General features: G+C 40.6%; 2 protein-coding genes and 1 long non-coding RNA gene across 3 annotated transcripts; 1 reads left to right on the top strand and 2 right to left on the bottom strand.

Moving 5' to 3' along the window:
• Positions 1–398: 398 nt before the first annotated feature.
• Positions 399–8,070, top strand: LOC118369520 (thioredoxin-dependent peroxide reductase, mitochondrial-like). Its single transcript, XM_035753956.2, has 7 exons — positions 399–543; positions 3,939–4,050; positions 4,179–4,320; positions 4,529–4,664; positions 5,768–5,871; positions 7,518–7,683; positions 7,806–8,070. The coding sequence occupies exons 1-7, from the start codon at positions 508–510 to the stop codon at positions 7,857–7,859; spliced, it is 750 nt and encodes a 249-aa protein (XP_035609849.1). The 5' UTR covers positions 399–507; the 3' UTR covers positions 7,860–8,070.
• Positions 8,071–8,194: 124 nt separating this feature from the next.
• LOC118369519 (transmembrane 9 superfamily member 3) lies at positions 8,195–22,869 on the bottom strand. The gene is made up of 15 exons (XM_035753955.2): positions 22,498–22,869; positions 21,140–21,335; positions 20,806–20,928; positions 15,613–15,773; positions 15,275–15,352; positions 14,942–15,073; positions 14,599–14,765; positions 14,332–14,426; positions 13,884–14,014; positions 13,527–13,666; positions 13,282–13,350; positions 11,632–11,778; positions 11,282–11,365; positions 10,194–10,270; positions 8,195–10,013 (listed from the first exon to the last, which is right to left on the bottom strand). Exons 1-15 carry the CDS (start codon positions 22,588–22,590, stop codon positions 9,946–9,948), a joined length of 1,761 nt encoding a protein of 586 aa, XP_035609848.1. The 5' UTR covers positions 22,591–22,869; the 3' UTR covers positions 8,195–9,945.
• On the bottom strand, positions 16,091–20,799 carry LOC127916493 (uncharacterized). The gene is made up of 2 exons (XR_008095028.1): positions 19,767–20,799; positions 16,091–19,669 (listed from the first exon to the last, which is right to left on the bottom strand). It is a non-coding gene; the product is annotated as an uncharacterized LOC127916493 (long non-coding RNA).
• Positions 22,870–23,254: the final 385 nt, after the last annotated feature.

The raw sequence follows: 23,254 nt of genomic DNA on the forward strand, positions 1-23,254 counted from the left end.
GATATAAATAGTGGAGTAGAGTGGTGGGTTTTTAGTGAGTGAAGGGTTAGATGGTAGTGTATTTGTTGATTTATGTTTTTTGTAATGATTTTTTAAAAAGCCAAATATAAGGGAATTATATTCCAGTCTAGTAGGTGGCCGTAATGCAACATTTATGGAATGCCAACCACCGTTAAACCCAATAAAAGAAGAAGAAGAAGAAGAAGCTCACATGGCAGAGGTGTGTTTGCCATGTTCACGAGAGCCTGCGAGCTGAGCGCTGCGCAGATTGCCAAGCGTGATCAAGAAAATCAAGACATTTGCAGAAACTGGCAAACAAACCACAGCATACAAATAGTGTGCTGTGGTTTGATCTGCAATATGTTTATTTATATATTTATATTCAAAAAGCCAATTTTACAAGGGATTGCAAATGTGTTTTACCTAGCTACATAAATTAAGTGCCATTACGCAGCCTACCTGCGCAAAACATTTGTATGACACCCTAAAACAACGTCATTATACAAGATGGCAGCCACCGTTGGGAGACTACTAAAGACCTCTGTGAGTTAATTTAGGAATATATGTTTATGTTACCAGTAGTAGTAGTGTGCTGCATTGAAATGCAAACTGTATAATGGCAATTTATCATTTCCTTGTGGCTATATAAATTGGCAATGCCAATTGTAAGAGGAGTTGCAATGAGTCTCATCTTAGATAGTGACGGCTACGTCACTGTAACTGCGTGACCGTCTTCAGAACAAATCCCTCTGCTCAAAGGCTTAGCAGCTAATGCCAAATTAAGTAAAAAATCTAAATATACAAGAATTTGTTATACGTGTCTAACGCCAATAACAGTTGTCACGATGTGCAATGTGTCTCTCTTGCCCTCTAACGTCAGTGTTCATTTTGGCACTCTTTTAAAACAAATGATATTTAGTCTAGTCTTAGTCGATTTGACCAATGTATCATTAAGTCTTAGGGCCATTTTTGTCATTTGAATAATGATTTTAGTCTAGGTATTTTCAAAATCACAAACAGTGGGTCATTTTAGTCATCTGAATGCCCTTTAATATTTGTCACATTTTCACATCACATTCGTATTGCCTCATTAACCTATAGTAAACATACAGTGCCTTCAGAAAGTATTCACACCCCTTCACTTTATCCACATTTTGTTGTGTTACAGCCTGAATTTAAAATGGATTAAATTCAGTTTGTTTTGTCACTGGCCTTCACACAATACGCCATAATGTCAATGTGGAATTAGGTTTATTAAATTTGTACAAATGAATAAAAATGAATCTGAAATGTCTTAAGTCAATAAGTATTCAACCACTTTGTTATGGCAAGACTTAATAAGTTCAGGAGTAAACATTTGCTTAACAAGTCACATCATAATTTGCATGGACTCACTCTGTGTGCAATAATAGTGTTTAACATGATGTGTAAATGACTGCCTAATCTCTGTACCCCACACATACAATTATCTGTAAGGTCCCTCAGCCGAGCAGTGAATTTTAAACACATATTCAACCACAAAGACAAGGGAGGGTTTCCAATGCCTCTCAAGGAAGGGCACCTATTGGTAGATGGGTAAACATTTAAAAGCAGGCATCCTATATCCCTTTGAGCATGGTGAAGTTATATTGAACAAAAATATAAAATGCGACAATTTCAAAGATTTTACTGAGAAATCAGTCAATTGAAATAAATTCATTAGGCCCTAATCTATGTATTTCACATGACTGAGAATACAGATATGCATGCATCTTTAAAAAAAAAGTTTTTTAAAGTATGGGTGTGGCTCAGAAAAGCAGTCCGTATCTGGTTTGTCCACCATTTGCCTCATGCAAAGCGACTTATTCCTTGCATAGCATTATTCAGGCAGTTGATTGTGGAATGTTATCCACTCGTCCACACGATGCCATACACGTGGTCTGCGTGTCCGAAAACAATGTTGAAGGCGGCTTATGTTAGAGAAATTAACATGACATTTTCTGGCAACAGCTCTGGTGGACATTTCTACAGTCCGCATTCCATTGCATGCTCCCTCAACTTGAAACATCTGTGGCATTGTGTTGTGTGACAAAACTGCACATTTTAGAGTGGCCCTTTATTGTCCCCAGCACAAGGTGCACCTGTGTAATGATCATGCCGTTTAATCAGCTTCTTGATATGCCAAACCTGTCAGGTGGATGGATTATCTTGGCAAAGGAGAAATGCTCACTAACAGGGATGTAAATGAATTTGTTCCCAATTTGAGAGAAATAAGCTTTTTGTGTGTATGGAAAATGAATGGGATCTTTTATTTCAGCTCATGAAACATGGGACCAACACTTTACATGTTGCGTTAATATTTTAAGTGTAATTAAACTTTGGATGGTGTATCAATACACCCAGTCACTACAAAGACTTCTTTCCTAAATCAGTTGCCAGAGAGGAAGGAAACTACTCAGGGATTTCACCATGAGGCCAATGGTAACTTTAAAACAGTTAAGAGTTTAATGGCTGTGATAGGAGAAAACTGAGTATTGATCAACAACATTTTAGTTACTCCACAATTACTAACCTAATTGACAGAGTGTCCTGCTTGCAACAAGGCACTAAAGCTATACTGCAGAAAATAAATTGGCAAAGCAATTCACTTTTTGTCTTGTATAAAATGGTTATGTTTGGGGCAAATCCAATACAACACAGTACTGAGTACAACTCTCCATATTTTCTCCATACTTAAATCTACTTGAAAATCTATTGCAAGACCTAAAAATGGTTGTCTAGCAAAGATCAACAACCAATTTGACAGAACTTGAAGAATTTTGAAGTAAAAATGGGCAAATGTTGCACAATCCAGGTGTGGAAAGTTCTTAGAAATGTACCCAGTTTACAGCTGTATTCACTTCCAAAGGTGTTTGTAATATGTATCGACTCGGGGGTTGAATACTTATGTAATAAAGATATATTAGTGTTTTACTTTTCATTCATGTTTTACAAATGTTCACATTTTTCTGCCACTGACATTACAGTATTTTGTGTAAATTGTAAAAAATAAATTTTAATGCCACTTTGTAACACAACAAAAGGTGGAAAAAAGGGGTGTGAACTTTCTGAAGGCACTGTAATCACTGGCTTCCATGTGCACAAACATACATCGCCTTGTCCTACCAACATATTTTTCTGCATAACATCCCATTCTCTTCCCAACAGCAGACATATGAAAATCATAAACAGTATAGCAATTATCTGGCCGTGTAAATTCCTAATTCAGCCCACATAGATATTACATACAAAACAAACAGACGTGTAGCACAAAAAAAAACAGATCCGTCACTCGGTCGCTTTGCCGTTGTTATCAACGGTCGACAGACACAGCAGCCACGTTGATGTCCAAAAGTAGAACGGGAGCTAATGACTGTTCGCTTAGTGATGCAGTCAATTCACTAAATTTTGAGTCAAGAGTACCAATGGCTGAAGTCCGAGTAACAGGGCTCGAGTCCTGGTCCAAGTGCCCAAGTCTGTGGACTGTATGTCACCGAGTCCACATTAACTCGAAATAAAGTTATTTACCCAGTCAGATGTAGCGCACTGGCAATAATAATTTAGTCAAATTGTTTGCTATCCCTTTTCCTTTCTTTATGTGCCACCAAGTATTTGCATATAGGCTACTGGTAATGTTACCAGGGCCATGCTCCGTTGCAAAACGTTCTCGAACGTTGCAGATAGAAATTCCATGAATAGAGCAGACGTTATTCATTTTTCAACATGTCAGAGAGGCATGTTTGTTCTACGTAGAATTTTTTTCAATCTGAACGTTCCAAAACGTTGCGTCCTTCTGAACGCACCCCCAGATTTGTTTCTGGGTTTATTTAGTCGGTCTCATCAATTGCCACATAAAAATACATGTTTGACGGATAAGTTAATCAATTTTTGTTGATGAAATGAACACTGCTCACATCAAGGTAATAGTTGCATCCGGAGGACTGAAAGCAGCTTTGCCACATGGAACTTCAGTGAGCAAGGCCTCAAGAATTCTCACCCATCCTGCACTGCAGAAAGCCTGTTTATCCACCAGTAGGTATTGACTGTAGACCTTCGGGACAGGGAATGAAGTTGATCAAAGTGAGAGATAGATGCACTTCTTGTCATTGTGATGTAAATATAGAATCAACGTTATTCATTTAATATCTTTCTCCCAATAGGTACTGCCAAGTGGGCTCCAGCTGTCACTCAACATGCACCACATTTTAAAGCTACAGCTGTCCACAATGGCGAGTTTAAGGAGATGGGCCTAGATGACTTTAAGGGCAAATACCTGGTTCTTTTCTTCTACCCACTCGATTTGTGAGTACCTCTATTCCTCTGGAAAGACACGAATGGATTGCTTTGATTAGCTGCATGGTGGTGTACACAATCTGTGACTTTATTCATCTTCACAATTTAAGGAATGATTTAGCCGCCTATTCCCTTTGCACTACAGATACCTAAGCAAGAGATTGTGGATGTGACATTCTATATATGTTTTTTTAAACATTTCTTTGTCTCCTTACAGCACATTTGTTTGCCCGACAGAGATCATCTCGTTCAGTGACAAGGCCAGCGAGTTCCATGACATCAACTGTGAAGTGGTGGGCGTGTCAGTGGACTCTCACTTCGCCCACCTGGCATGGATAAACACCCCACGCAAGGTACAGTGGGTGTACATAGACTTACCATTATTCTATATACATTTAGCCGCTAGTGAACGTCAACACACCCCTTGCACAGTCTTCACATTTTTGCTTTGCTGCCTTAAAATTCGATCTGAAAAGGAATACGTTTGCACAACACTTAGGGCAACATTTATCCATTGTTTTTGTCAAATTTGCACAAGTTCTGTAAATTTGATTGGGAATCATTAATGCACAGCAATATTCAAACCTTGTCTCTGATTTTCAAGCAAATTGAAGTCAAATCGGAGACTGGACAACTCAGGAACACTTCGACACCTCTTGTAAAGCCATTCTGGTGTGTCTTCGAACTTAAAGGTCCAATGCAACTATTTCAATCTCAATATCAAGTCATTTTTTTGTTAACAATTAAGTACTGTGATTGTTTTCAATTAAAATGATCAAAAATAAATCAAAAGAGCTTCTTAGCAAAGAGCAATTTCTCAAGCAAGAATTTTGCTAGGACTGAGTGGGAGGGGAGGGGACACTGAAAAATAGCTGTTGTTGGCAGAGAGGTTTGGAAATCTCTCGTCTATTAACAAATTTACTGCCGGAGGCAGGCCAAAACTCCATCCCACCAAAATAGGCTGAAATTGTACTATTAGACAGGCACTGTACCAATAGATCCTACTGCTCACCTACAAGGCCCTCCATAACTTTCTGACCTCTACACGCACACTCCCTCCCACTGTCTCTGCTCCTCTGACTCTGGACTACATACCATCCCAAAGACAAGACCATGGGGGACTGGGCATTCAGCTCCACTGCCCTCAAACTCTGCCATCTGCAACTCTGACTCCATCACCACTTTCAAAACCAGCTTCAGAACCCACCTGTTCCGTCTGGCTTTCCCCTCAACTTAGCTTGCCCCCTTACTCAGCCCTAGCTTAAGCTAAGTAGCTTTTAATTCAATTTGAGTTGTTTTATCCCTGTTTTTAGTTATTTTTTTACTCTTTGCTCTACAGTGTCCTTGTTTTTTTTTTTTTAGGTGCTTTAAATCCCATATAGTATTATGTTCCATAGACACAAACAGCAGTTGTGTGGCTACATGCTAATCATTTGTCATGGCGTCTTATTCTCAGGCTGGAGGTTTGGGTGAAATCCACATCCCCCTGCTGGCAGACCTCAACAAACAGGTGTCCAGAGACTATGGTGTACTTCTGGAGGGCCCTGGCATTGCACTGAGGTACAGTAACTATGGGTGCATCCCAAACGGCACCCTGTTCCCAATATACAGTGCATTCGGAAAGTATTCTGACCCTGTCAATTTTTCCACATCTTGTTACGTTACACAGCCTTAATCTAAAATGGATTAAATTGCTTTTTTCCCCCTCATCGATCTACGACACAATACCCGATAATGACAAAGCAAAGAAAGTTTTTTAAAAATTTGAGCAACTTTATTACAACAAAAGTATTCAGACCCCTAAGTATTCAGACCCTTTACTCAGTACTTAGTTGAAGCACCTTTGACAGCGATTACAGACGCTATTCTTCTTGGGTATGACGCTACAAGCGTTGCACACGTGTATTTGGGGATTTTCTCCCATTCTCTGCAGATCCTCTCAAGCTCTGTCAGGTTGGATGGGGAGCGTCGCTGCACAGCTATTTTCAGGTTTTCCAGAGGTGTTCCATCGGGTTCAAGTCCGGGCTACTCAAGGACATTCAGAGACTTGTCCCGAAGCCACTCCTGCTTTGCCTTGGCTGTGTGCTTAGGGTCGTTGTCATGTTGGAAGGTGAACCTTCGCCCCAGTCTGATGTCCTAAGTGCTCTGGAGCTTGTTTAAATTAAGGATTTCTCTTTACTTTGCTCCATTCATCTTTCCCTCGATCCTGACTAGTCTTGCAGTCCCTGCTGCTGAAAAACATCCCCACAGCATAATGCACCACCACGCTTCACCGTAGGGATGGTGCCAGGTTTCCTCCAGATGTGACACTTGGCATTCAGGCCAAATAATTCCATTTTGGTTTCATCAGACCAGAGAATCTTGTTACTCATGGTCTGAGTCCTTTTAGGTGCCTTTTTGTCAAATGGGTTGTCATGTGCCTTTTACTGAGGAGTGGTTTCCATCTGGCCAATCTACCATATAGGCCTGATTGGTGGAGTGCTGCAGAGATGGTTCTCCTTCTGGAAGGTTCTCCCATCGTCAGAGTGACCATTGGGTTCTCGGTCACCTCCCTGACCAAGGCCCTTCTCCCCCGATTGCTCTAGGAATAGTCTTGGTGGTTCTAAACTTATTCCATTTAAGAATGGAGGCCACTGTGTTCTTGGACCATATATAGACAGGTGTGCCTTTTCAAAATCATGTCCCATTAATTGAATTTACAACAGGTGGACTCCAATCAAGTTGTAGAAACATCTCAAGGATGCTCAATGGAAGGAAACAGGATGCACCTGAGCTCAATTTTGAAGTCTCATAGCAAAGGGTCTGAATACTTCTGTAAATTAGGTATTTATGCTCTGTATAATTTCCTGGAATTTTCCAAGCTGTTTAAAGGCAGTCAACTTAGTGTATGTAAACTTCTGGCCCACTGGAATTGTGCTAGATTATTTCACTTATAATTCACTGTCTAAACAATTGTTGGAAAAATTACTTGTCATGCACAAAGTAGATGTCCTAACCAATTTGCCAAAACTATAGTTTAACGAGAAATTTGTGGAGTGATTGAAAAATGAGTTTTAATAACTCCAACCTAAGTGTATGTAAATTTCCGACTTCAACTGTAAATACATATTCAGACAAACTGCCTCGAGTAAATAAACATTGAATTTTAGACACTGTATATCATGGATTTCTACCCTGACATTAAGTAGTTGTCCATTGTTCATTAGGGGACTGTTTATCATTGATCCAAATGGGGTGGTGAAGCACATGAGCGTCAACGACCTGCCAGTGGGCCGCTGTGTGGACGAGACCCTGCGTCTGGTGAGGGCCTTCCAGTTTGTGGAGACTCACGGTGAAGTGTGCCCTGCTAGCTGGACCCCTGACTCTCCTACGGTGAGGCCACTCCACTTCACACCCCCTTTCACTACCCCACCAGGCCCTCAGACATCTGAAATAAATACAAGCACCAAAAAATGTGTAGCAAAGTCTTGGTCTCATCAGTTCTTCTTTTTCAGATCAAGCCAACTCCCGATGGTTCAAAGGAGTACTTTGAGAAGGTCAACGACTAGAGGACTTGCACTTCACAGCTTAATATTCAATAAATTATCCACAACTGAAAAGAAAACACTGAATAGCTATACCAAATATTTTCCATTAGGTTTAGATTAAAAAAAGGTAAATTTGTGTTCAAAGCAATCAGAAGACTTGTCAGAGTTGAAATATTTCATCCTGTTAGCTAGCGTCATGAACTTAATGTAATAAAGTTTCCCTTTCATCACATTGCTTGTATTGAGCCTACGTGTTTGCATTATTTTAATGGTTCTAAAATTGAAACGAGCATGTCCATGAATATATTGTAAAGAGAATGAGGTCTGACAGTGTCAAAATAAGGAAAGGGAAAAGCTGCCATCACACCAGTTTTATTCTACCGATTTAAAAAGTGTGATCATACACAGATTGTATTTTCCCAAAACAGTGCCCAAAGAATATTGCTTCTGGTCTTGGATAGTTGAAAAAAGAAAGGAATCAGTTATGAAATGTATAAACCAGACAATGTAACCTTTTACAAACCATGCCTGTATAACCCCTGTACATAAAGATGTTTATTTTGTTCATTTTTTTACAGCAAGTTAATATGCAGGTTTAAAATGTCTTTAGACATATAGTACACAATATGAGGTGCCAAATCAACTTCAGTATTGGAAATGAGAAAGGTATTGCCACTTCTCATACATTTTAAGGTACATACTGTATTTTACAGCAACAACAAAAAGGTTTTAAAACACTGCAGCACTGTATGTAGCTATGAATACATCTAGTTAAGTGTACATAAATGTCACTTCTGTGGAAACTAGCACAATTGCCTCATTTCATCTGACATTCACAATGTTTCAGGTTATGAAAACCAAAGATAACGTGAGGGACATGGCTGACCAAAGAATGGAGAGCCGTTTAAAGCATACATCAAACCAAATAAACAGTCAGTTTTCTGTCATCTCACTCTTTGGCAAGCAGCCAGCACACACTTTGAATTTGAGACTGCTACATGAGATGTCCACAACCAGGGAAAGTGAAGGAAATGTAGATAACGAATGGCCAAACAAAATGGAATTTGATAAGCATGTTTTCGATGGAAACGTCATGCAATTTCAGGCAAGATAACAGCGCCACCCCATCCCAAGCACCAAAACAGCAAAAAAACGAAATACTAAATTTTTGTTTATAACCGAATGATTTAAAAAAAGCCCCCAAAAAAACCCTGTAGTAATAAATCTGTACAACCAAAATACATTTGAGATCTACATCTAAAGTTACATTATTAAGGTTATATACACTTTTCCCCCTATCCATATATTATCTTTACAAGTAGACTTCATTCAAACCCAAACATTAAGAAAACATAAGCGGGAAATTGAATCACATCAAACATCCATTTAAAACAGTCATTTATACTGTACTTCAAAACCAACTGTTGAGCACTCGTTCCTTTCGCAAAAAAAAAAAAAAATTGTTTTCCCCCCCCCATCTGTACAGCAAACTTCAGCAGATCTAAAATATTTATCTTGGTTGGTTGATTTTAAACTACTGTATTTGGAAATTAGAACCATTCCCATATTTTGACTAACTCTGATAAGTTAGTATAACATCCAGTATATGTTAAGTGTCTAGTGTAGCTAGTAAAAATGAATGTGGAAGTCAGAATATAATAATATAATGGAATTCTGAGTGACAATAATACAAAATAGAATCAAGTCAGAGCATGGACGCAAACCCAACTCTCCAATATTCTAATACAATAGAACAAAGGCTTTCAATATGGCCTCTTCACTGAAGAGAGCTAGACTATTCCATAATAAAGATCTTTATGTTCTCTGGTGGTGGGCGGGACTGGATTGGAAAGGGGGAAGCCATGTTACGTTTTGAACAGCATCTGCTTCAGAACGTTGGTTGAATGCAATTGATAAAAACAGAACCGGTTAGAATTTTCTTTTTCCGCAGTTTTGCTCTTGTACAATCTTTGTTTTGCAACATTCAAATTCATTCAGAAAAAGGAGAACTACATTTGTACAAAGTGAGATACCGTGAAAAAAAAATGAAAAAAAGTATGTTGGGGAAAGCGTCAGCTTATCTGTGGATCCCTTGCTTGCATCTGTCCTAGTCGATTTTCACATTTGTGTAGATCTTCCTCACGAAGGCACTTGTTCCCACATACCCAACAGCTCCTACAAAAAGATATTGTTGTAATGTGTCATTGCATCAATAACCATGTATGTTTGCCACCGTCTGAGCTACATTTAAAAGATTGTGTTTACGGAATAACCTCCAAAGCCTAAACTGTAATATCATACGAATTCCAATACTCGGATCAAATCAGATGCTGTGAAAAGTGAAGTGGAACTCACCACACATAATTCCCAGAGAAGAACTAAACACTGCCATGTAGCCAAAGTAAAAGGACGTCTGGAACAGACCATACATCCTGAAACAGATGGGACAAAACAATTGTCAGCGGAGGTAATACACAGGAAGACACTGCTGAAACATCTTTCATACACATACAGTACTGTATGTAGGGATGGGCATTTGGGGGGGAAAAAAATGTCTATGTTGAGGCACTTTCATGAAAATATTGTAGTACTCGCACGTCAGCGTGAAATGAGGCTGAGAGCAAAAAGTTTGCTGCATACTATCCAATTACACATAACGAACTGAAAACAAAACTTCAAATAGGGTCCAAATGCAGCCGTTTTGAGCTCAATATCAAATCATTTCAGGGTAACAAGTATCTTATTGTAATTGTTTTCAATAAAAAGGAAACAAAAGATTCTTAGCAAAGAGTAATTTCTCAAGCAAAAATGTTGATAGGTACCATTCCCAGACAAATTTTCACAATTTCACAGTATTATTCCAACCTCAGATGGGTTAGCTGACAAAGTCACAAAAACTATTCACACGTTTCAATGGGGCAGTGAAGTCTGTGAGAAGTTGTGATTCTGGATGGCCAGATAACTACCAACAATGACAAGAAACTGCCATGTGAGAAATCGTAAGTGACTTGTTTTTAGCTAGTTTCATCTAGTTTTTGATACCATGTCTTGTTTGTAGGTGTTTTGACTGATTCCATGTCAATGCTAATATGGCTAAAATTAGCTAGCTCGCTAGCTAGCTAGCTAGCCAAACAACTAACGATGTATTTGAAAGACAAAAAGTGCTCATTGTGCAAATATACTTATGATTTCAATACAAATGTTCACTGCACCTGAAATAGTCCAAACAAACACATCTTATGAGTGAAATTCTGTCAGTGATTATACATTTCACCTGTTCAACGGTTTCATTTGTACATTGAGTATTTGAATTGAGTACTAGCGCCCATCCCTAATCTGACAGAATGCTTTAGGGCAACACAGTCTTGTTTTCTACAGTCAACAGATGATTTCAGTTGTGTACAATATGCATTTTATATAATAAAAATAATATTGGAACTCACTTTGTTTTGAAGAAATAGTAGTAAAAGGAGTACATGTAAACATAAACGGCAGTGGACGCAGCGGAGAGAAAGCTTGTCCATTGCCTGAGAGGAGAAAAAAAAACATGAAGAACGTAAATTAAAAATCACAAATACCATAGCCAGCCTGAGGATAGTGTGTTTCAGGATTTTCCTGAACACAAAATATACTGTATTCAGCTGTATTACGCCTAATCACACCAAGTGGTGTATAAGGCCCACACACACAAGGTCCCTCCATTTAATTAATGGAATTAATCCATTTCATTCATTAATGATTCATGTAATCGTAGAGACAAGTACATACATTGCTGGCTCTGTCTTTAACTCACCATCTGTAGTCCTCAGCATTGAGGAGGAAGTAAGTGCAGACAATTGTGACACACACTGTGACAATGCAGAGGATAACCAGGACCAGCATCATGAACCCATATACGTAGTAGATCTTATAGGCCCAAAATGAAGTGAAGATAAAGTACCTGGAAAATAAGAAGCAAACAATGCATTTCCACTTCCAGCCATGCACAGGTTTTATATGGTGAATTAACGATTTGCCAAAACAAAGGAAACACCACCATAAAGTGTCTAAATAGGGATGTCGGGCCACCAAAACAGCTTCAACGTGCCTAAGCATAGACTCTACAAGTGTCTGGAACTCTATTGGAGGGATGTGCCACGATTCTTATACAAAAAAAATTAGATCAAATTTGGTGTTTTGTTAATTGTGGTGGAAAATTCATAGTCAGACGCTGCTCCAGAATCTCCCATAAGTGTTCAATTGGGTTGAGATCTGGTGACCGAGACAGCCATGGCAGGGATCACCAACTGGCGTCCGCGGGCAATTTGATTTGGCTCCCCGAAGTTCTTTGCAAAAATATTGTTGGACATAAAAGACTGAAAAAATTAAATCAATCAGCTCCAGGTGATTTTAATTTAGGAAATCTGTTCCAAAATATTCCCACGCATAATACAGATATATATGTAACCGTCTACAGAACGTAAGCAAGGTGTGAAATGATTATGTTTTAGTCAAATATTATATCCGTTTGGGCTGCTTGCGGTCAATTTACAGTCTACAAATGATTTGTAATTATGTTCCGGGCCCCTGACCATCCGCTCAATACAAAAATTGTCCCGCAGCTGAATCTAGTTGATCCCTAGCATATGGTTTACATCACATGTCAAACTCATTCCATGGATGGGTGAGAGAGTGCAGGTTTTTGTTTTACTTGATTGGTTGATGATTAGTTAGGAACTCCCCTCTTCTGGTTGTCTAGGGCTTAATTGAAAGGAAAAAACAAAAACCAGCAGAATCTAGGCCCTCCGTGTAATGAGTTTGAAACCCCTGATTTACATTGTTTTCAGGCGCATCAAATTATTCAGTGGCTACTCGTGCCCTGTGGATGGGGGCATTGTCATCCTGGAAAGAGATCACTTCCATCATAACATAAATGCTTCACCATAGGTTGAATTTGATCACTCAGAATGGCTGTGTATTTATTGGCATTTACCTTGCCCTCTAAGGCAGGGTTTCCTAACACTCTCCTCGTGCCCACCCCAGATGTTTCATATTTTTGTTTTATCCCTAAACTGGCACACCTGATTCAATTAGCCACCTAATCATCAAGCATTTGACTATTTGAATCAGGTGTGCTAGTTTAGGGTTAAAACAAAGGTGTGAAATGTCTGGGGGAGGGGGGCTATGAAAGGGTTGGGAAATGCACCCCACAACATAAGAGCTGCCAGAACCCTAATTTACTCAAGTATTTCCTTTATTTAGGTAGTTACCTGTTGTCTAGTTTATAGTATAGTGAGGTTAAATTGATTCTAGAGAGTTTTTCCTAGCCACCGTGCTTCTACACCTGCATTGCTTGCTGTTTGGGGTTTTAGGCTGGGTTTCTGTACAGCACTTTGAGATATCAGCTGATGTACGAAGGGCTATATAAATAAATTTGATTTGATTAAAGTGAGGCGGGACTTACATTTCAATGAAAATGGAACCAAATGGAAGGATTCCTCCCAGACAGACAATGACAGCTGGCTCCATGAACCTGTAAAATGTGATCAGTCTACAATCAGAGACATACAAGGAGCAAACACAGTCCATATCAGCACTTGGGCCCAAATAAACAAACACTTGGGCCTCCAATAAAATCAAAACAAATGTCACACATACATGGCTATTATTTAGTAATGCTGTACAAAAAAAGATCAGAGTCGTAGATACCATTTCTTCTCAGGGATTGGCCGTGGCACTGCATTGACTCGACAAGGAAAGTTGGGCTGGCCAGAGAGGTTTCTTCCCAGAATGGTTCCCACAAGGTTGAGTGGCAGGATAACAAACAAACAAATACAGCAAACAGCCACCTGAAAGCAAAATGCAATAGTAGAATCCATGAGAAAGGTTTCATAGTGAGAGCAAACAATATTTCCAAAAAGAAACCTTTTGGTTAATTTGATTTTACACACCAATAGGAAAACTGAAACAAATCGGCATGCCAATTTCTATGAGAGAAAAATGTGCTCGTTGTTTAGGCAGGTGTTGGCTAAGCGGAGGGAGTGGGCGTCGACACTCTAAACTCACCATGGTGCCAAAGGGGATGGCTCGGGAGGCATGGTAGTACATGGCGATGAAGTTGATGAAGAAGGCTGTCCCACACACCATGGCAGGGATCAGGAAGGCCCCGATGAACATCTGTTTAATCCACCGTCTGCCTATAGGATCAAATATCATCAGTTATCATAAAGGTGCACATTATGGGTGAAGTGCAATAATCCACCATGTGTTATTTACACAATCACACTAACAATGTAGCCTAATTTGTCAATACCCATGTCAATAGGTTTCAAACAGTATTCTACACCAGGTATCACAAACAATGGTTTGACAACCCAAGCTCCATGTTCAGGTTAAGAAAATGTCATAGGTGACAATGTTCTGCTCGGCAAAACTACCCTTGCAGAGTGCAGTAATAATGGAATTGTGCTGTGTAGGAACTGACTTTCTATTTTTAAGAAAACCCCTTACATACCTCCTTGTTTTGCATACAAACTTCCGCCAAAATAGCCATTGACGGGAGAGGTGGCAGCATATACAAAGATGGCTGTGCTCAGCATAGATCCTCTCCTGTAGAAACAAATGCGAAGCCGCAACACACACACACACACACACACACACACACACACACACACACACACACACACACACACACACACACACACACACACACACACACGTTAGACAGCAGTGAAGAAACACACTATTAGGTTTCTATCTGCAGGTGGCGCCCATCACTTACTCTGTGTACAGATCCTCAATCATGGCCACGATGATGACGATGAAAGAGACCGAGAAGATCTGGCATCCAGAGCCAATAAGGGAGGAGAAGATCATGGGGTGGCTTGACGGCCGGAACACGTCTCCATGGACCTGCTTCCATCCATACTCATCCCCCAGGTCCCTGTCCTGCAGCAGGGAGAAGCGGGAAAGGGCCAGGGGTACATTAAAGACAAAAAGGACATGCAGCTAGCCAAAATTAGACGAAGCACTGGAGCCTAAACTATCACAGCAAAAAAAATGTAAGTGCACGCTGTTCAATGTAAGATTCTGTCATTAATGCTACCGAGGCCATGAAATGTTACCATGTCATCCATTTCCTCCTCTTTGCTGTATCTAGCATAGTCTTTTCTTAGCGTTCTCATCAGGATCATGGACACCAGGCCAACCAAGAAGATAACCATCATGAAGGAGTTGAAGATGGAAAACCAGTGAATCTAAAGAGGGGAAAATAGATGTTTAATTACCACACCACGGGGAATATCTAAAATACACACACAGAACCCATCCCTAGATTCTTCCACTTGATTATAGAACAATGGCATCCTTGAGAATTGGTCAAACAGGCTGGCCACTTGTCCTGTATTGTGCAGTTCAGTGCAAAATTGCATTCTTTTTTCAGAGAAGAAGAAACTTACTCTATGTTGGAAAAAAGATGGATCAAGATACTTGTCAAATCTGTCTTCAAACTTCACATCTGACTTCTTCCACTTTACCTGTGACAAAAAAGAAAGAAAGTTTTACTCAATTGTTCCTTTGGCAAACGAGCCACGTATGGATGACGACGACGTGGGTGACCTTACTTTATGTAAAACAATATAAAGCTCTGTGTGGGAAATTACATTTACATTTACATTTAAGTCATTTAGCAGACCATGAAAAATCTCATCACACTTCAAATACGTATTCAACCCTGTGCATAATAGAAAAATCCAGTCCCATTTCCCATCTCTGACAAGAAAACGCAAATACTTACAGAGTACGACATTGCAATTCTTGTGTTGGGCACAAGCTTGACTTTGCCTTCACTTGTCAGGTTGACATCGACAATACGGTTACCATTGAAGCCGATCTCCAATTTCTTGTAAGTCCACAGATAATGATCCTCTCCATTTTCATCGGCCTCACCGACAATTCCTAGAAAATAGAGAGAGGTGTGGGATGAGTGCACTACTACCAGAAATGTATTGGCAACTTGGCAAGTCTGGTGTGGAACGCAGTAAGCAGATCCAGGGCTTAAAGTCTATATTTATTCATACTCAGAATAGTATTCCGTATGGGTATGAAAACTTGGGCCATCTGCCCCACCTCCTGTGCATACATATATTTGTACATACATACAGTGCTTTGCAAAAGTATTCAGACCCCTTGGGTTTGTTCAACATTTATTGCCTTACAAAGTGGGATTAAAATGGATTTCATTGTCATTTGTATCACCAATCGACACAAAACGGTCAAAGTAGAAGACATTTTATTTTTAAAGTATATAAGTAAAATAGTTGTTGCATAAGTAGTGAGCCCATTTGTTTAAGCAAGCCTAAATTCAAGAGTCAAATTTGGCTTTACAAATCATATTTTATAGTTACATGGACTCACTGTGAAATAATAGGGGTTGACATGATTTTTGAATGACCCTTCCTCGGTCCCCCTAACAAATCAAATTTTATTGGTCACATACACATGGTTAGCAGTGTAGCGAAATGCTTATGCGTCTAGATCCGACAGTGCAGCAGTATCTAACAGGTAATATCTAACAGATTCCACAACAAAACCTAATACACACAATCTAGTAAAGGAATTTGATAATATATACAGTAAGTATAAAATATATTGATGAGCAGTGACAGAGCGGCTAAGATGCAATAGATAGTGAATGATACAGTATATACATGAGATGAGTAATGCGAGATATGTAAACATTCTTAAAGTGGCATTATTAAAGTGACTAGTGTTCCATTTATTAAATTGGACAATGATATCAAGTCTGCAGGTAGGCAGCCGCCTCTCTGTGCTAATGATGGCTGTTTAACAATCTGATGGCCTTGAGATAGAAGCTGATTTTCAATCTCTGTCCCAGCTTGGATGCACCTGTACGGACCTCGCCTTCTGGATGGAAGCGGGGTGAACAGGTAGTGGGCCCAGGTGGTTAGTGTCCTTGATGACATTTAACATTTGTAAAGATCCCTCAGTCAAGTACTGGATTTCAAATCAACTACAAAGACAAGGGAGCTCTTCGAATGCCTCAAAAGGGCAGTGATTGGTACATGGGTAACAATAAAATCAGATAGAATATTTCTTTAAGCATGGTCAGTTAATAATTATGCTGTGGATTATGTATGAAACCACCCAGACATGAAAGATAGTCATCATTCTGAACAGAGCAGCAGGACAGGAATGAAACTGCTCAGTGATGTTTAAAATCACCAATGTCCTCATAACAACTACAGAGTTAAATGGCTGTGACGGGAGAGAGCCGAGGATGGATCAACAACATTGTAGTGACTCCACAATAATGAACTAAATGAGAGTGAAAATAAATATACAAAATAAAAAAATAATATTCCAAAACATACATCTTGTATGCAACAAGGCACTAAAGTAATACTGCAAAAAGGAATACACCTTTTGGCCTAAATGCAGTCTTATGTTTGGGGAAAATCCAACACATCACTGTAACTCCCACCTTATTTTCAAGCATAGTGGTGGCTGCATCATGGTATGGGTATGAAGAAGGCATGACAATGCCTCTTGGGAGGTGGAAAAGCTTTAGCATGGGCCCTCAGATCCTCAAAATGTTATACAGCTGCACCATTGAGAGCATCTTGCCTGGCTGCATCACAACTTGGTATGGCAACCGCTTGACATCCAACCCCAAGGCGCTAGAGGGTACAGTAAGCCTGGTGAGTATGCAGGCCATGAAAGAACTGGGACATTTTCAGCTTCCAGGAATTGTGCAGATCCTTGTGACATGGGGCTGTGCATTATCATACCGAAACATGAGGTGATGGTGGCGGATGAATGGCATGACAATGGGACTCAGGATCTCGTCATGGTATCTCTGTGCATTCAAATTGCCATCGATAAAATGCAATCTTGTTCATTGTCTGTAGCTTATGCCTGCCCATACCATAATCGTCGCCACAATGGGGCACTGTTCACAACGTTGACATCAGCCAACTGCCTGCCCACACAACACCATACATGTGGTTTGCGATTGTGAGGCCGGTTGGATGTACTGTCAAATTCTCTAAAACGACATTGGAGGTGGCTTATGGTAGAGAAATTAACATTTAATTCTCTGGCAACAGCTCTGGTGGACATTCCTGCAGTCAGCATATCAATTGCACACTCCCTCAACACTTGAAGACATCTGTGACAAAACTGCACATTTTAGAGTGGCCTTCTGTCCCCAGCACAAGGTACACCTGTGTAATAATCAGCTTCTTAATATGCCACACCTGTCAGGTGAATGGATTATCTTGGCAAACGCTCACTAACAGGGTTGTAAACATTTGTGCACAAAATTTGAGAGAAATAAGCTGTGTGTGCATTTGGAATATTTCTGGGATCTCTTATTTCAGCTCATGAAACATGGGGCTAACACTTTACATGCTGCGTTTATATTTTTGTTCAGTGTATCACAGAAGCTGTTGCTACTGTTTATGATCTGTCACTTTATTCCTAGTTATATGCACATATCTACCTCAATTACCTTGTACCCCTGCACATCGACTCGGTACTGGTGCCCTGTGTCTATAGTCAAGACTCATTGTGTATTTATTATTGGGTGTTTAACTTTTCTGTTATTTCTCACTGCATTGCTGGGAAGGGCCCGTAAGAAAGCATTTCACTGTTAGTCTACACTGGTTGTTTTTAAGTAGCATGTAACAAATATAATTTAATTTGGATGCCTGACATTGGCAAATACTGGGGAGTTTCAGAATAAAAAGTAAATGGGATGAAGCTAAGCACAGGCTAAATCCTTGATGAAGACCTGCTTTACACCAGGGACTGGGTGAAGATTTCATCTTTCAGCAGGACAATAACCTACAACACAAGGCCAAATCTACACCGGCTCTGCTTATAAAGAAGACGGTGAATGTTCCTGAGTGGCCATGTTAGCGTTTTGACTTAAATCTGCTTAACAATCTATGGCAAGACTTACTGCCATCTAGCCATGATCCCCAACATCTTGACAGAGCTTGAAGAATTTTGAAAAGAAAAATAACATTCCGGAGTGTTGTGTGTAGATGAAAATTGTTTAAAATAAAAGACAAATCATTCTCATTTTGTAACACAAAATGAAGAAATCCAAGGAGTCTGAATACTTTTGCAAGGCACGGCATATAATGGCAGCTGTTTAACCAATGTATACTACAGGACCAAAAGTATGTGGACACCTGCTCGTTGAACAGCTCATTCCAAAATCATGGGTGTTAATATAGAGTTGGTACTGCCTTTGCTACTATAACAGCCTCCACTCTTCTGGAAAGGCTTTCAACTAGATGTTGGAACATCGCTGCAGGGACTTGCTTCCATTCAGCCACAAGAACATTAGTGAGGTCGGGCACTGATGTTGGGCGATTAGGCCTGGCTCACAATTGGCATTTCAATTCCTCCCAAAGGTGTCCGATAGGGTTGAGGTCAGGGCTCTGTGCAGGCCAGTCAAGTTCTTCCACACTGGGGCCTCCTGAGTGGCGTAGTGGTCTAAGGCACTACATCGCAGATCTGAGGCACCACTACAGCCTCAGGTTCAATCCCAGGCTGTGTCATAGCCGGCTGTGACCCCCCAAGAGGTGGCTAACAATTGGCCCAACGTCGTCTGGTTTAGGGGAGGGTTTGGCAGGGGGGATTCCTTGGCTTATCGTGCTCCAGCAACTCCATGTGACGGGCCGGGCGCCTGCAAGCTAATCCACTTTGGATGTTGTTTCCTCCGACACATTGGTACAGCTGGCTTCCGGGTTAAGTGAGCAGTGTTAAGAAGCAGCGCGGCTTGGCAGGTCAAGGACTCTCGACCTTTGCCTCTCCCGGGTCTGTTGGAGAGTTGCAGCGAAGAAACAAGACCATAAGTACCAATTGGAGATCACAAAATTGGGGAGAAAAGGGTGTAAAAAATGTATAAATAAAAACCTCAAACCCAGAGTCGTCCGTCGGATTGGCATATGGTGAAGCGTGATTCATCACTCCAGAGAACGCGTCCAATGACAGCAAGCTTTTACACCAATCCAGGTGACGCTTGGCATTGCGCATCGTGATCTTATGCTTGTGTGCCGCTGCTCAGCCATGGAAACCCATTTCTTGAAGCTCCCAACGAACAATTATTGCACTGATGTTACTTCTAGAGGCAGTTTAGTAGTGAGTGTTGCAAATGAGAACAGACAAAAACTATTTTTGGGCCTACCACTTTGCGGCTGAGACGTTTCTACTTCACAATAATAGCACTTACAGTTGACCAGGGTAGCTCTAGCAGGGCAGACATTTGACCAATTTACTTTTTTGAAAGGTGGCATCCTATAACGGTGCCATGTTGAATGTCACGGAGCTCTTCAGTAAGGCCATTCTACTGCCAATGTCTGTCTGTGGAGTTTGCATGGCTGTGTACTGAATTTTATACACCCGTCAGCAACGGGCGAGGCTGAAATAGCTGAATCCACCAATTTGAAGGGGTGTCCACATACACTATATATACAAAAGTATCTATTTATGATTGTTTCCCTTTAAAAACAGGTCATTGACCATGATTGATGTCTTGGTTACCTGTACCAAGTTGAAAACATAATAAATCTGTAGTAAGGCTAGGCTGATTCACATTACAACTATAGGCCCAATGAAAAGATCTGCTGTGAACCCAAATACAATGAAGTTCAGGAAAATGTGGTTTGTAGGCACCATTCAATGTAAAAGACCACTATGTTTAAGACCTTCCTCATTACAGGACTGGGCCCATCTCAGCCATGGTGAACTAGGCTTTTCCATACATAACCTTTGTAATGGTCAAACTACTTTCTATAACAACCAGTGTGAGAGGCAACAGATAAGCTCAGAAAAGTAGAATGTTCAGAATGAACTTTGGATGCTTTCTTTTCAACTGCGTCTGGAGCATGACTTTGAATCCTCGTAACTAAATTACAGGACAAGTCACAACAGGCTGTGTAGCAAGATCACTCACCCCAGATGGGTAAGTCATCAATGTACATTTGGTACCAATAGTGATTCTTAATGGCATATACAAAGGCATCCCGTTTGGCTTTGTCCAGCTCGATTTCACAGTACGTTGTTTGCATGACTTCATCTGTGAGAACAAAACAACATAAAGTGTTGGTATTAGTATGGCATAACACACTACAAGAAGAAATTCAAGTGTAGGCTGCTTTTGGATCTAACCTCATGCTAGGAAAGATTATATTGACTACTCCAAATCAAACAATGCTGATCAAATAGTGACTAATAATATAACTCTTTATTAAAGGCACAGCTGCCTGTGGGTGTAGCTTTTTGGATACCTTTGAACTTGATGTCTAGGCCACTGAACTCCAGCTCGACTCCCTGCAGAGCCTCTCCTAGCGTTTCATGGTAGTGGCTAATGGTCTTTTTGGTGCCCACACAGAAGGGCAGGGAGAAGTATTTGTATGTTTCTTGTCTGTTGTGGTAAGGCCCCACCGTATTCATCCATAACACCACCTCTTCTTTATCTGTGTACTACAAAGGGGAAGAAAGACATTACACATTTCAAACATGCTATACTTGTTTTGCTTGTCGTCAGATGGCACCAGTCGGCATTCTATTCAGCCAACATGGTAGTCTATTCCAAGCAGATTCCAGCCGTAAAGATAATCAGATATCAGCTGTTTGTGACAAAAAATACATAGAGTTAATATTTAAAATGACCCATGTCAAAAACCAATGAACACGCGACATACAAGCATGAGTCAACAGCAACGAAATGCATACAGGTCTTTTCAACCTGAGTGACAGCTATCAAGTTCAAGCTCTGTCATTAGTCGTTTTCATCTTGACAGTTATGGGCAGAACACAATGCCGATACAACAACGTGCTTTATCAATGCAAAAACTCTCCTGATCACATTTACACGGACAACATGGCATTGGTAACTAAGGATGTCTGCATGCAGCTAGCTGGTTGGTTGTGTAGTTAGTTAACGTTACCTAGCCAGATTTTCCTTCAGCACGAAGTGCGGATGCAAACGTAATAGCTGGCTACGGTACTACAGGTTGAAGCATGATCAAACCACACATCAAGACGTGCAAAATAATGTTATTCCCAATTGTACCAGAAAACACGGAAAGCGATTGGAGTTTGTCTTGACCATTGGATGTCCTACATAGAATGACAGGCCTGAATAACCGGATATGCAGTCTTCGCACTGACACACTAGCTAGTTGGCTAGGGCATATTCCTAGCAGATATTTTGGAATATTTAGCTAACTAGCAAGTCAAGCAACTAAATAACCAAATCCTATGGATGACTGGTTAAGCAAATGATTGCCCCCAATCAGATGTAGCTAGGCCTACTACTATGCACGGATGTCACTGGCTGGCTAACTACTGCTTGCTAGCTTTTTACTTGCTAGCTTCTTTGATAGTTAGCTTCTTTGCTAGCAAACGTTAGCTAGCTAATGCTATGTGGTCCCCTACGTTAACTTGTTCGCGAACGTTAGTTCTTGTATTAATTATTCATCAACCTTTAAAAGTGTTTAACCTAACATATTAACTACATACATTATTCCTCTTATCGCACATATAAGCTAATCGGTTAATATCGCTAACGAGCCAGAATGTGCATTATTTTCACCACCACACACAAGGCTTTCCATTTTCAATCGGCCTCAAATGATCTTACCGTGTGTTCGTGTTCATCTGCCTCGATCGGCATTAATAACTCGGCAAATGAAAAAAAGGCCACAACTGCAATCTTCCACCTGGAAGACCCCATCCTTTTCTGGGGGAAAGTTTACAGATTTGGGATGTTAGCTTTCTTAGGGCTATCCCACCTTCTTCCTGGTTGTATGACAGTGGCAGTTTTGTAGGATGCTCTTCAGACGCATTTGGCGTAAATTGCCTCACGAGCTCACATCGTATTCGCATGTGATTGACGCGTACATGTCACATGGCTTGTACTCGCCAATCAATGTCGAAGACGATGAAGAAACGTTGAATAATGTAACTCCGGCTGTTGGCTTACACATTCCGCCACTTTCAGCCACGTCATCCGACTGCGAGAACCAGAATTGCCTCACCTTTGTGTGCATATAACCTGAAACCTGACCCACTCAAGTGTGCAACTGCAGACCATTATTCGGGGCGTTCCTGCATGTGACCATCCCTGAATCTGCAGGAACGCCCCCCTCCCCCTTCATGAACCCCCCAAGCAGAAACCCCCTTATGCATGTGGGTCAAAAGGGAAATAAAAGCATTATCTGAGTTTTTTCACTCCCGCCTGGCAGGTCAGTTGCGAGAGAACAGTGCCCGACAGGTGGGGCAAAGGACTGTATACCGGTCGCCCCCTGCCTCCGGCTAGTACATCAGGTGGGAGGCTGGAGCGACACAGTGTGCTAACTAGCTATAGTTATACACATTTTTGCTACTGGTGTGTAATA

This window comes from Oncorhynchus keta, chromosome 36 (assembly GCF_023373465.1).
Source record: "Oncorhynchus keta strain PuntledgeMale-10-30-2019 chromosome 36, Oket_V2, whole genome shotgun sequence".
NCBI classification, from domain to species: Eukaryota; Metazoa; Chordata; class Actinopteri; order Salmoniformes; family Salmonidae; genus Oncorhynchus; species Oncorhynchus keta.